Source organism: Heteronotia binoei, chromosome 21 (assembly GCF_032191835.1).
Source record: "Heteronotia binoei isolate CCM8104 ecotype False Entrance Well chromosome 21, APGP_CSIRO_Hbin_v1, whole genome shotgun sequence".
Classification (NCBI taxonomy): domain Eukaryota; kingdom Metazoa; phylum Chordata; class Lepidosauria; order Squamata; family Gekkonidae; genus Heteronotia; species Heteronotia binoei.
The window spans coordinates 73429359-73444359 of record NC_083243.1 but is presented as its reverse complement, the minus strand read 5'-3'; the positions used below and the strand labels follow the sequence as shown (position 1 = coordinate 73444359).

At 40.5% G+C, this 15001-nt stretch overlaps 1 protein-coding gene across 1 annotated transcript in view; it reads right to left on the bottom strand.

Annotated features, from left to right (window-relative positions):
- The window catches only part of ARHGAP11A (Rho GTPase activating protein 11A), a gene marked incomplete at its 5' end in the record, with an annotated part of 145670 nt that extends 131419 nt beyond the window's left edge, over positions 1-14251 (bottom strand). The window contains 9 exon segments of the mRNA XM_060262343.1: positions 1438-1509; positions 4989-5064; positions 5066-5139; positions 5234-5394; positions 6421-6525; positions 6527-6657; positions 7896-7992; positions 8577-8647; positions 14084-14251. Of these exon segments, the coding sequence (XP_060118326.1) occupies positions 1438-1509; positions 4989-5064; positions 5066-5139; positions 5234-5394; positions 6421-6525; positions 6527-6657; positions 7896-7992; positions 8577-8647; positions 14084-14251 (955 nt within the window).
- Positions 14252-15001: the final 750 nt, after the last annotated feature.

Here is a 15001-nt window from a genome sequence, read left to right as displayed (position 1 = left end):
AACAATGACAACGCCATTACAGTTACACAGTTGAAACAGTTTTATATTTGCAGTAGTTAAAGCAGGTCTAGCACTCATTGTTTGCATATTTCAGATATGTGAGAGGGGTTAAGTAGCAAAGATTTTTACAGTTGCCTGCACTTAGTGATATGAGTATCCATGAGAAAGATGAAGACAACGAACCAATTGTTAGGAAATGCAAACTGAGAAACTGCTTTGTGAAATCTATCTTCTCAAAAGGAAGTAAAAAAACTATCTAGTCATTAAGAGATTATTTTGAATAGCCATCAGAACTACATAACTAAGGGCTCACCCCCTGTGACAATGGACAGGTGAAATTGGGGGGGGGGGGGAATCAAATCTGAATTCCTTTATCGAACACCCCAAACCTCAGACTTTCAATTTAACTTTGGTTGGTATAGATTGGTTGCAGGGGCTTGGAACCTTCTGCTGGAAACAGATGACTCTTTCTGTGTCCCAGTATACAGAAAGGTCAGAGTCTGGAGCATTTCTACGACTACTGTAATAAGTATGTTAAATTACATGGAGATAAATCCTATGAAGCCATCTTGCAGAATATTCTGCAGAAAGAACTGTTATTAGTAGAATAGTATCTAACGCATGGTGTCTGGGATTGCTTCCACGGACTGTATTTTGGTATATACTACTACATTAGCAAATTATTTGGCTATATACATTGTTTTCCCTGCTGTCTCACTATCAATAGTGATCTTCTGCTACATGGGAAAATATCTGAACATTTATTGTGTTCTCTTGATCTCCTTCAGTAACCATTTTTCATGCCTGTAGATGACTAAACATGTACTTTTGGCAACCAAAGGAAAAAGTTTTGCAAGGTTATTTGAGGGGAGAGCAATATTTCCAAAGACGAATATACTAAAGCACATAAAGCTATAGTATGTGCGCCCACACTTTAGTATGCAGCAAACAGATTCAGCTTACGTTCCATTTATAGAGCTCTTAAGTTAGCTACTATAAATGCAACAGAAAATGTAAGGATAAATTAAGCAAATCAATATTACAGACTTGCTTGTAGAGAAATTTGCCAGCTACTCACTGTCTTGTTAGACCAGGGGTGGCCAAACTTGCTTAACGTAAGAGCTGTACAGAATAAATGTCAGATTTTGAGAGCTGTAAGACATGAACATCATTTGTTTGAGAGAGGGAGGGAGACAGATGGGGAGGGGATGAAGAAAGAAAGAAACTTTAAATGCATCCTCCAAGCTACTGGCTGGCTTAGATATGTGATTTAAAGAGACAAATGCCTTCTCCAAGCCAGCTGATGGGGCAGTGGGGGCTTCAAGAGCCACACAATGGGTGAAAGAGCCACACATGGCTTCTGAGCCACAGTTTGGCCACCCCTGTGTTAGACCATAATGCATTAAGGGCTTCATGCAAATGCACTATACATATCACTGCCATTTCTTTGAGGTGTGGTACATGGTGTTCTATTAGATTTAAGTTTATTCAGAGCCCCACTAACAATATCTGAAATTGAAGACACATCATGTAATCAAGCTTTCAAACAGCAAATGGACACCATTTCTTTCTTAGTAAAAAATCAGTTTTGATGGGTTAGACCCAAAGTCTGGTTTACAGACTGTCACTGGAACAGAACTTTCCTGGCTTTTCCCTCCTCCTGCAGTCCACTGAGCTCCCTGTCAAGGAGACCCTAAGGAACAGGACAAGAGAGAAAATCATTCCCATCTTCTGCTGATGAAAACTGACCTTGAATCCAATCAGATATCCCTAATTAATAAGAAAGTCAATTAAAGTATTGCTGATTAGAAAATTTTGGTATGAAGTTCCAGGTTTTTCTTTTGATTCCCATAAGACATGCAAGTATTATACAAGCATATCTGTGTCAATCCACGGTTCCATCTTTTGCTTCAGCATATAATAAGGGACATGACAGTATGTAGTACTTTTCTAGAACTTAGCGATTTCAAATATTCAGTTGAGACATATGGATCTTGGCAACGGCTGTGTTTAGGCCCTGCTGTGCTTCAAGAAGCCCTGTTGTTGATTCTTTTAGAAGTGGAAAACTCAGTATAGCTTTATTCCTTCTGCCATCCCTACCCTGTCTGGCAGATGTGTTTGTTTAGAGCCAAGAATTTTCAAGCGTGCAGAGTGTGCCTCTCTCATGGCTGTCCAAAATGCTGTTCCTGGGGAATCCCTAAGAATAATTTGAGGGGAGCCCCCCCATGTCCTCCCCCCTCGTATTCATGGAAATTCTCTCAGCAGGACCCAAGCCTTTTAGGTTACACTAAATAAAAATCTTCCAGTCTTTCTTTCAGAAATTTAAAATCACAGCAAAACTCACTATGTAAAGTTTTCATGAAGTTCAGTAGTATTAAAAAGGGCTGTGGTGTGCAAATATGATTATATCGAATTGGTGGAGTCACTATAAACCAAAGAAGTACAATCCACATACATATATCTCAAGCAGATTTGGAGATTCCCCCCCCCACCCAAAGAAAAACCCCTTAACATACATAATGGAAAGTTTGAACAGTTTTGTAGGTAGAGCCAGGTGGGCAGCCGTGTTGGTCTGAAGCAGTAGAACAAAGGAGTCAAGTTGCACCTTTAAGAACAACAAAGTTTTATTCAGAATGTAAGCTTTCGTGTGCTAGAAGCACACTTCATCAGACAATAATATGGAACAGCAAGCAGTGCTAAATATAGAGAAAGTGGGCAGTGAGTTAGTATGCAAAGTCATGGAAATGTTTTTTAGCAGATTAAAAGAATCACAAGTTGGGGTCTGGTGTTTGTTAGTTTGTGTTGACTGGGCTGAAACAACAATGAAGGGTAATATAAATCGGAATAGCAGATTGATGTCCATGTCATTAAATATCCTGGGTGTGAAGTGCAATAAATGAGAGTCTGTTGTAATGTTAGCTCTGGGTTAAAGTGAGGGCACAGGTTTCTCAGAGGTTTAATTTAAACATGCTACACACATATAACCATAATTCTAGTTTGCCATTAGAAAACAGAATACAATAAAATATAGTGGAAGATGGGTTAGTATATGTAATGAGATAAACAGCCAATACCCCTTATTTGAGTTTGCCAATACAAAAAACATTATTCTGATACACTATTTTAAAAGAGAAATACATTGGAATACTGTGGATATATAGCTATACTTGGTGAAAGTGGGCTTAGTATATGTAATGAGATAAAAAAACCAATATCCCTGTTCAGTCCTGGGGAGGTGTTTGTTTCAAGTTTCATAATAATTTGTAATTCTGCAATTTCTGTCTCCATTCTGTTCTTGAAGTTTCTTTGCAGCAAAACAGCACTTTGAGGTCTTATAGCTTGCCCTCTCTGTGCAAGGTTCCTTTATTTTATACATGTAAAGTTGTACCAAAAATACACCAGGTTACAGCATCGTAACAGACAAAGCATAACAGGAAACATCTGTTCCATACAAGGAAATAGCGTTTGCATAGTCTACCAAGATTAATACCAGCTAGCAACTTCTAGAAATACATTTTATCAAAAAGGGGAACTGTGGTGGATTTCAAAAAGCCTATACTCTTTATGTTCTCAGACATTACAGAGTCTGGGTGGCCAGATGCATGATCCTCCCATGCTCCTGCCCTCAGACCTTGTGGGGTGCAGATGGTCAGATAACATCACAACTGCGTGATCCCCACAGTTTAATACATGATCCTAATTTGTTTAAGAGCTGCATTTGTTATTGTGTCACAGTTCTTGTTATAACTTACATATACTTTATGTGATTCTCTTTGGAAACAGCTGCAATGCGATGCAGCCACCTACTGTGCAGGTGGCTCCCAGGCTAGGGCGAAGAGGGTTTACCCTGTGTTCATCTGGTCATTGGAGAGAGGATGGGCTCATTCAGGGACATATCCATCTGCAACAGTGCTGGCAACAGTTCTCTCTTGCATGCTTTTTGGGGGGGAGGGTGTGTGTGTCCATCTCGGAGACATTTGCCACAAGTTTGATACAGCCCTTCTATTAGGTCACACAGGGTCTGTCCTGACCATTCTATGGCCCAGAACCCACACTTGACAACATTTTCCCCAAAAGCACTTTCCTGGGGGTGCCTTCTTTGGCAGGCTGCAACTCAGACCACCCAAGTAGAGGAGTATCCTAAGGTCTGCCATGAGTTTGATTCCTCTCACTTGCACAGGGCCCTTTCCATACACTCCTGACCTTGCACCTGACATCTCCCTGAAAAGCACTTTACTGGGGCCACATTGTTTGGGGGTCTGTAACTTGGGACTCTTCCAAGTCCAATTTTTACCAGACTTGTTTGGCAGATGGAGAAGAATAAGCTGGAAATGCCCTGCGATTTTGGAGCCTCTAGGACCCCGGGGGGGGGGGGTGCCCCACCACATCCAGAACAGGTTTGGTAGAGTGAGCAGCTGGTTTCAGAACATGCCTTGAACCTGAACTGGGTTTTCCCTGTTTGTGCCCATCCCTATTGATTACAAAAATCAGTTAGCTCCGTAGTAAACTTAATGATGATTTAAAGCATCTATTTATTGCTCTTAAGTACTTCAACAATTGATATGCTAAAATGATTTGGTCAACTGCTCAACTCTAATTATCTTTCTAATTTATTTCAAACTATTCATTTTTAATATTCTTGGTCTTGTTCTTGTCCTTCCTCTCCTCCTTTTTCAATTACATATAAATATGTCATATTAATACATAAAAATACAGATACAACACCATGGTGCAGAGCGGTAAAGCTGCAGTACTGCAGTCAAACTCTCTGCTCACGACCTGAGTTCGATCCCAGCGGAAGCTGGGTTCAGATAGTCAGCTCAAAGTTGACTCAGCCTTCCATCCTTCCGAGGTCGGTAAATTGAGTACCCAGTTTGCTGGGGTGGGGGGGGAGTGCAGATGACTGGGGAAAGCAATGACAAACCACCCTGTAAAAAGTCTGCCGCGAAAACATCGTGATGCAACGTCACCCCAGAATCAGAAACAACCTCCTATGCTCCATCTTCTCCTCCTCTTGTATTGTTCCCCAGAAGTTTCACTTTCACTTTCTTCATAATCTTGCAAATGAAGGAGTTGAGACAGAATCATCAATGCCAAGCACTGCAGGTATCTTTTCCTGGATAAACTTTGGTATGTGTCCTAAATTAGGGAACAGTTAATGAGTATGCTATATTAAAAAGTAATACGACTACATAAAAGCTTCAGATTGCATTGACAAATGTTGTCACTTTACCTATTTCTTCTGCATGGTCAATAAGCGTCTGCACGACTGCTGCCTGCAATCGAAGTTTTTTGTCTGTGTGAGCCGACATTTTGTCAGCATCACTTGATTGCAAGAGATTTGGAGCAAAAATTACTGCCAAGTTGCTGCTGTCCATTTTGTTCTCAGTGGATCTGAAATCACAAATAAATAACTTCTGAAGTTTCATACTTGTAATCTGCAATCTCATTTTATGGTGCATTTTCTATTGATTTGAGTCCCAATCACCAACATTACACTTCTCCCCTCTAGGTTTATAGATTAATGAAGAAACACAATAATAGACTGTTCTTTTTGCATCTAGCTTTTAAAGAAGTACTATTTTCTCTAGGTCACCAACAGCTTCAACAAGGAAGAACATGAACAAAGATCCAGAACATGAATAAAGTTCCTGAAGTGAACAAGGGATTAGACTTGGTGCAGCTGGAGCATAACCATGCTCCCCTTCCCCACAGCCATAGACTTCAGTGGCATTTGTGAACCAAGTAAAGAGAGCATGAAGAAAGTCTCCTAACTGTTCTTTGTGAAGTTTTAATTATAGTTCTTGAAACAATTTCAAATATATTTATTTACAGAATTTATACATGAGCCTTGTGTATTCCTATGCTTATAAACCTTAAGATGAAGAATTTTAGTACACATTATGAAAAATTTAAGGACTGCAATAGCATATCTGACATGTACTTTTTTCCCAGAGGCCTCTGCTAAAGATTATACTATTTTATACTCTGCTAAATATTATACTCTAACTATAGAAAGGAATAAAAATTTTCAGAAGCTAACTTCAGTGTGTCTGTTGAAATGCTAACCCCCCTCCCCCCCATGCAAGGGGTGAACTGTGAAAGAGGTCAGGTTTGGGGCATGGGGAGGACTCACTGCCCCAATACCCAGGAGTGAGAATAGATGGAAGAGAGGTCAATATGTTGACTTTACTACTTTATTTTTCCCTCTAATCATTTTTGTTGTATAAAAGTGCAAGAGGGAGGTGATTTCACGCAACTGTCACTCCTCCCTTGTAGCCTTTTGACACACAGCTTTCCACCCTCTAACTCCTGGCATCATCTTTCCAGAAATCACAAAGCACTGCAGGAGGAAGAGGAATGGAGGTGAAATCATTATATCATGTTTGCAATCAGCTGGATACATTATCCTCTGCTTACCTCAGGGACACTTTTTTGAGAAAACTGAAAAAATATCTCAGAGTATCAACCATTCTGTCATTCATAAGGCAAGAAAGCAGCAGAGTGGCAGAGTTCTTCTCCTCACTTGAGGAGAGCTTCCTGGAGATCATTTGGGAGGATGGGCTCAGGCAATTCTCTAAAGAACTGTTTGAGAAGTCCTGCAACATCACAGGGCTGGGCAGTGGACAGGCAGTTTTCACCATTATCAAGTTTATTCTAAAAAAAAAATGATATAGCCACTGTAAACCAAAGCCATATAAAGAAAACAACAAAATTTTAGAAAAATTTCATGCTTTGACACAAAGCTTTGTTGAATTCTGAAGGAAGATCACGTCTATTAAGATACTTGAAGGAATATCTCAATAGGCTATTATGATGGACCTCTGTTGCTTCCCAACTCCCAGGCAGATATTTCCCTCCAAAACTTAGGTTCCTTCTGTCTCTGAGCTGCCCCTCAGTAGCATGTGTTTCTTCTTTGACATAAAAGGCTTGAATGTCCCACCCTCTGTCAGAGATTTAGTTTAGCTATTGTTTGTTTGAGGAAAACCAGGAGCTCTCTTGTCTTAAACCCTTTGAAATGGCACTTGAGACTGTATAACTTTCAAAATAGAGTAAAAGATTTTTATTTAACAGGTAGGAAACATATAGATGTCAAGGTTTAGAAATGCTGAGGTAAAAATTATATCTTGTACAGGAATTAATTCTTAAAACCAACATCAGTGTGTTGTTGCAGCAGTTTCAATTTTACTTCACAGAGTTTCGCTTTCTCAGAGTATCTAACTTTCTCCCTTTTGTAATCACAGTTTTCCACTAACTCCTGAGGTGTCTAGAGCTTGTTTCCTTCACCACAGACCAGGGTTCTCTTCAGAGCTCAACCCCTTTTTAATTGGCAGAAATTATTCTGTTTTTCCCTAAGAAGCAGTAACCCTTTTCTGTTTGACTTGATTGGGAGTTATAGCCAAACAACACAGTCACCCTTGCCAAATCTATCTTCCAGTACTGTTGTCTGCGTAAAGCAGTTTGTAGTGTGGGCCTAGAATCCCAGTTGTCCCACAGAGTAGTTCTTATTCAGTTAAGGTAAGGGAGTCTGTTCCCAGGGGGAAAAATAAAAACTTGTCTGACTAATCCTGTCAGAACCACTGATGACAGCCATCTCTTTCTCTGTCAGACGCCAACTCACTGGCTTACTGACTCCTGACTAAAAATCTTTTCTTCTCCAGTACCCAGCTGATCATATATTTTTTCTTGGCTGATGCTGGCCAATCCATGAGAATGTAGAGCAGCCTATTAAACAAGCTCTCCACTCCAGGGAAGATCAACTCCTTACCTCTCAGGATCTCTGAATTAGCATTTTAAATCTGCTTTCCATGTGCAATCCGTCACAGCTATGTTAACTGTGAAGGCTTTAATCACACAATAAAATCTTGAGCTGGAAAGAAGGAAAAGAGCAGTACCTTCAGTGCTTTTATACGAACAAATGATCCAGATTTTCTGAAGAGTCCTTCCGTATGGATGTATTCTTCTAAGTATTAACAAGCTTCAGCTAAAAAGCTGAAGAAAAAGTGTTCGATGTTTAGAATTCAATTACTGCATAAAACTGTTGTATCCAAACTGATAATTCACACTATTATACTTTCTAGTGAGCAGTCATTACCCAATGTATTCTGAATAACCAAATGCTTACTTTTGAAGCTTATTTATTTTTATTTAGCTTGTTTGACCAGAGGTCTTAAGCTTAAATGAAATGCTACATTTGAAAAATGTCCATGTCTTCCCCCATAATGTCCATGTCTTTCCCACATCAACACTTCCACTGTTACACAACTGCAGCAGTTTTGTTTTATATTGCATTCCCAGGCAAGAGCACCATATCCCAAATGCTGACCAGCAAGCTTGTAGTTTCCTTTTTTCTAGTAAGAGGCTGAAGATAAACAAGAACCAAAAGAACCTTAATTCGACAATCATTTTACATATAGGGAATGGTAGCAGCGTTCTTCTACAGGTAATTGGCATGTTCCTAATAACTATAGTTACATTTTTCTGCAGGACAAATGATATGACTTAAAATTAAACATAATACCTCTGTAAAAATTCTACATGCAGCTTTAAGTTAATATATTACAGGTATTACTTACCAAGGTACACTTACATATTCAGGTACAATTTGCTGAGGTAATTCCAGAAGAGCTATTCCAAATACTTTGCCCTAAGAAATAACACAGTATTTAAATACTGCACTGCAAAAACAAGCAATTTCAATCAACAGCATAGCAAGGGAACAGAATGAAAGCTAGATTATTGACCAATAATTAACCCTTTTAATTTATGATAAATGTGGACCAATTATAAAATCCTAATGGTCATTTACAAATCCCTTACTCACCATTGGACACTACCACTCTGCCAGCAGAAGGCTCATTTGTTGAAAGGAGCGGAAGGATTTAGAGATGTAAAAACTACCATAGAAACTTTGAGCACACTAGGGTGGGCTCCCCTACCCCCATAAAAAAGCAGAAGTTTGAGAAAATCAAAATATAGGCAATACTTTCCTTTCAAACAAAAGTTGCCTGAAATTAGACATGTGGTAATCCAAGAAAGGGCCTTCTCCCTCATGGCACCAAAACATTGGAGCTCCTTCCCCAAGGGGATTCATTTGTCTCCATCGTTGTCCTTCACCAGTCGGTGAAAACTGTTTTATTTGTTTCATTTGGCATACCACCAACAGTAGATGATGGCTCCTTATAGTGTTGTTTATGTGGTTTAATTGAATTCTGTAATTTTAACTGTTAACTTGTTAAAGCAGTGTTTCCTAAAGTGGGCGATATTGCCCCCTGGGAGGCACTGGAACGATCCAGGGGGGGCAGTAATAGCCTTGGGTGCAATTGGGGGGGGTGAATAAAAATAAGGGGTGGTGGAAGCATAAAGGAAGAAGAGAAGAGGAGAGGAGAGGCTGGGAGGTATCAAAACATCATGTTTCTGGGAGGGGTCCAGAATTTCTAATTTAGAGAAAAATTCCAATTAACAAAAACAGAGGGTTCCTTTTTGTCTGCTACTTAGTGCAAATTCACCCAATTAGACTAGTAATAAAGACCAGAACTCCCTCCAATTAAAATATAAGAAGGATGCAGTTTATTTATAAGGCAGAATAAAAAATAGAGGTGTGCAGACAAACAAGACAGATAGAAATAAAAAACCTTACTAGTCTATCCTAGCCAATACTTGCTATAGCTAGCAGCTTCTCAAGGTCGCTTGTAGTTTCTCTCTCAGCAATACAGTTCAAGTCAGGACAGTGGAAGCACTGAGGCAATTACACAGACTGTAAAAAAGTTTCAACCTGTAGCTTGCTCCTCACAAGGTTTTCTGCAGAGCGTCAAGCTTCTTACAGTCCTCTGGTTACCAGGTGATTGCTTCTGTTGATTTTAGCCAACTGCAATGCCCCAGACACAGAGACCAATTTCCCACTCTCCTTGCGCCACTCTCAAGTTCATCTTCTCAGTGGGGTTTCCCTCCAATTTCACACTGTCTGTCCCGGAGCTGCAGCTAGCATCTGCTTTTTCACACCACAAACAGAAACTGGGTTTTAGAGGTTTCTGTTTGCAGCGTGAAAAAGCCAAAGCTAGTTGCAGTCCCAGGGCAGATAGTGTGAAATCAGAGGAAAGCCCCACTGAGAAGAGGAGCTTGAGAGCGACATAAGACAAGTGGGAAATCAGCCAGAGTGTCTTCTGCAGGGCCAGCGCATGGGAGCAGGTGGGTAGGCGACTGCCTAAGGTGCCACTCTTCCCGGGGGCACTGCTGGGCACCCCCTTACTCCCCCTTCCCTTGTGGCACGATTGCACCAGCCAGCAGGCAAGCCAAGAGCCCCAGGTGGTGCTGCCACACCACTGCTTTTCTTCGCAGGGCAAACATTGCCTGTGCTTGTCAAAGGCTTCCAAGAAAGCCTACAAAGAGCACCCCATTTTATGCTGTCTGCTACTTTCAGGTTGAAAGTGACTGGGCGGGGCATTCTTCCATTGCATTAGTTGGAGTTGACAAGGGGAGGGTGGATAATAATTATAAAGAAATGTCAAAATTCTCTGTGTATGGGAATATTACTGTGGTTGATTTTATAAAATAATTTTAGAATTTCAAGCTTCAAAGTGTCTTCTTTACAACATCTTTGTTTACTCTGTGTGCAAATATGTCACTGCATCTTTTAGTCCACTTCTTGAAGGTAGATTTCCAGGGGGTTGCTGCGTAACTTTTTTTCTGAAAAGGAGGCATTAGGCCAAATAAATTTGGGAACCTCTGGTTTAAAGGTTTTAATGTTTCTCTTGTTTGCCACCTTGTGGACCCTCACTGGGTGGAAAGGTGGCATAAAAATGTTTTAAACATTTAAACTACATTTACTGATTTACCAACATAAAATGCAGCCTATACATATAGCGTATAAAAATGTGCTATTCGGCATGTTTATATAATTTAAATTAAAATGTTGCATTTGTTTACAGTATGAGAGGATTTTGTTTAGCGCTCTCCTAAATTTTCTAATTTTTCCGTGCAAATACTGAGAAAGTCCTCAGACTTTTTGTGAAATGCTTTAGAAGACAAGGTTCTCTCAAAGGTTGCCTTAATTTTGCAGTTTTTCTATGGAAAAAATTGAAGAAGTCCACAGATTTTTTTTTCCTGCTATACATTTTGAGTGTGAAAAAAATCCACCTTAAGAAGCATTTCACTCATTCTAAAAGAGAAAAACAGCTGATAGGCGTCCCCCCCCTCCCCATGCTTTCCCAATTTTTCTATTTTTATTCTACTGAAACAACTGGAAAAAGTGTTCTAAGAAACCCTCCCCTGCAAATATTTCTGCCCCGCCCCCAGGATCCAATCCAAAGTCTGTATGAGGTTGTACAGCTACCGGATTTGAACTATTGCCAAAATATGAATTTTAGAGAGGGTGGAGGCTGCGATAAGACACCCTAAATCATCATCTCTATTATGTAAATGCCTATATCCTAAGATTCTCATTATTTTCATATAATTCTTTTTAACTTTTGGATGGAAAATTTCTAAATATTAACCTTCAAATGATCTTGTGCCTTTAACATTAAATGGCTTACTGTGATGCAAGTTTCACATGAAACAGCTTGTCTTATTCACATAAAATATTGTGCAGATCTAAGAACATTATCTGCAGGCTAGTTTAATCTAATAAGAGTAACCTAGTTACATGACCCTTCCTCAATCACACGAGAATAAATAACTGCATGCTCCATTGTCTTTAGAATACAAATTGCATCTTTGTCCTAAAATTATACAGTCAATGGCATTAGTACTGTGGCTCTATTTTTCTTAACCTAAAGTTATGGACTTTTAAGGAATTACTACACCCTTCTGAAAATTGTGAAAAGCTAGTAAAGATTCTTAATTATAGGGATGTGTCGCTTGCAACCAAGATCAACTTAATTCATGTAATATTAATTCATGCCCCATTACTATGTATGGGCGTGAACATCAGGCAATGAAGAAAACTGACAGGAAGAATGATTTGAAATATAGAGTTGAAGGAAAGTTTTATGGATTTCATGGTCTACCAAAAAGAAAAAGACAAGTGGATTCTAGATCAAATCAAGCCAGAACTCTTCCTAGAAACTAAAATGACTAATCTGAGGTTATTGTACTTTGGTCACATTATGAGAAGACAAGAGTCAGTGGGAAAGACAATAATGCTAAGAAAAGTTGAAGGCAGCAGGAAAAAGGAAAACCCAACACAAGAAGAATTGACTCAATAAAGGAAGCCATGGCCCCAGTTTACAAGTCCTCAGCAAAGCAGTTAAGAATAGGACATTCTGGAGGTCATTAATTCATGGGTTGCCAAGTCAGAAGCAACTTGACAGCGCTTAACACCATTTTATTAATAGCCCTTCAGAACTCAAGTTGCTCCTTAAAGTTCAATTTAAAAGATACTGTTGAGGGAGGTAAGTGTTTAAAGGTACACAAATGTCAGTGTATGCACATTATTCTCCCACCCCATCTCTGACTTTCCATTCTAATTGTTCTTGTACCAAGATTTCATTTTTAAAAAATTGAAGGGTATTATGTAAGAGTGAGTCTTTGGGAGCACTGGCTACAACTGCAGTTCAAGTTTTGTAAACATGCTTTAAAACCTGTATTTGATATTTATCCATTGTGTTTGGAAACCATTTTAAAACCAAGATCTTATCTTTGAGATCAGTATAGCCATATGATGCCTCTAGTAGTTAATCTGTTTTAGGAACTATGCTACAAATGTATTAATATAAAGACTAAGTCTCATTTAGTCAATTAATCACATGAACTGAATCCAGACTAAATTTTCCACTAACAAAAGGCACTTTTGTCAGTAGAACAAAATATTCCTGTCTTGTCCCTTCTTACTGCAGCCCACTGCTCTCCCCAAAATGCTGCTTGGGGGTGGGGTAGAGGGACAGGAAAGCCACAGACCAAAGTCTTCAGAGAAAGGGGGAGTTAGCAGAAATTACAACTCCTGCTCCACTGATGGAAAAATTTAGTCTAGGTCTAACTCATTACATTTGTATGAGCATTAGTCTTGAGCTTTTGTGTTTTGAGCTTCACATTTTCCACTGCTGACAGAAGTTCTCAGTTGAGTACCACTCTACCAAGTTTGTTTTACTGAACGAAACACAATTTGTTTTTACAGTTTACACCCTAACTTTAAAGCTGAAAGGAAACTACAGCTTAACATGGGGCTGTGCTGACCTGTAGACAAACCAGAGTGACAGGTGGACCTACGAAATTAATGCAATCTAAACATCTTTTTTATTTTTTCCAGTAGACAGGAATTACGTATAGTCTCCTGCTGGGCACATAAAAGAGAGATGATGAGCACAAGCATGACCCCTTAACATAATGGGGAAAATCGGTTACTTCTGCTTATCCAAAAGGCCTTTTATGCCCAGATGAAGTGCATTTTTGTCTTCTGAGCCAGGGATACAAGGCTCATATCTGCTGCTGTGGCTAGGGCATAACTTTCCTTTTCCAAAAATTCATGCAATGCAAGGGTATCCTCAGCTGAGACTTACACACTTAAGCTTAAATCCCACCCCCCCCAAACTGGGACACTTCAGCTGTGACCTCTTTGTTTGCAATACTGTGCACTCTTACTTGGGTAAAAGCCCTCACTGGCTTCTGATATATAGGGGATTGGGTGCACACCTAGAATATCGTACATCCCCAATATAGATAGCTTTCTGATCAGTACCCTTGGTCCAGTTCTTTCCATTCACGTGTCTGATACATGGTATCTCTCCCTTCCTCCAAGGAGCTCAGAACAGCTACCCTCTCTAGTTCATACTCACAACCACCGTCAAGTACATTAGGCTGAGAAAGAAAGGCACAGTGACTAGCCAAAGCTCGCCTTGCGAGTTTCATGGCAAAGTAAGAATTTGACCCAGGGTCTTCTTGGTCCTAGTCCAAACTCTCTGTTCATTGCACGGCATTGGTTCCTGCCATCCAAGGAGGAGCGCACCAAGATCAGCTAGAAATTCTCAGTATGGGGCTGTCCATCTCCCACCGTGGCCGCTTTTCCCCGCAAGCCCATCTTGGAGCCTACCCTGCTTTGATTGAACTACATGGTGCAAAAACGTGTCGCAGCTTGTCTTCGACTCACCTCTTCGCCCCCGGTAGATGCTGATGCCGGCGGCTTCCTCTTCGTCGCCCGACTCTTCAATTTGATTCCGTAGGCGGATCGGAGTTGTTGCTGCACCGCCAACAGGGCCAGGCCTCTCCCACGGTCCCCGCAGCCGCCATCCCAACAGCCGCCTCCGCAGTTCAGTCGTCATCCTTCGATCAGACGACGTCTCCATCAGCAGCCTCCGACGCCGCACAAAATCTCAAACTCCCCGCCTCTGGTTCCCTCTGTCAGATTGGCTCATTGCCCCGTTGGAAATCTCAGGACCCCGCCGGCCCTCAACGCCTGGAGTGCTCATATGATGCCAGAATATTTTTGGCTAATAATCCTGCGCGCGGTGACAAAGGCTAAGAGAATGAAGAAAAGGGGAAGCAGCAGCTCAGTGCCTATTTGGTCGTTAGCTGTGTCTTTCCAGATGGGCACGGAACGGTGAGTTGTACATTCAGGCGATCTCTACGGACGCCCAAACGGCTCGTGCGCTTTATTTCTATATTGCAACAAACACGATGGCCTATAATAGAGGGCTAATTTTGGTCACGTGGAGTAGCGCGCTACATAGCCAAGAAGTTCTAGTGTAGGAGCGCGTAAAGTGTGTTTGCGCTGAAATAACTAGATTAATTCACGTTCCTGTCTAATAGCAGACACAGATGCCTTCGTACTTGTTGCTACAAAGTTGAGTGATAATGCTATAATTTATTTGTCGGGCTTCATGAAGGCTAGTCATTTACTGGAGAGGGAGTTCAACCTCTCCCTATCTAAAGCAGATGGAGAAGTTGCCAGAATGGATTTATTTATTTATTTTGTTAATGTGGAAACCTGTGTTGGCTCACGGTTTAAATAAGTTTGTGTCTTTTATTTCTGAGATTTTATGTGGGGTTTTATATGTAAGTTGGTGTG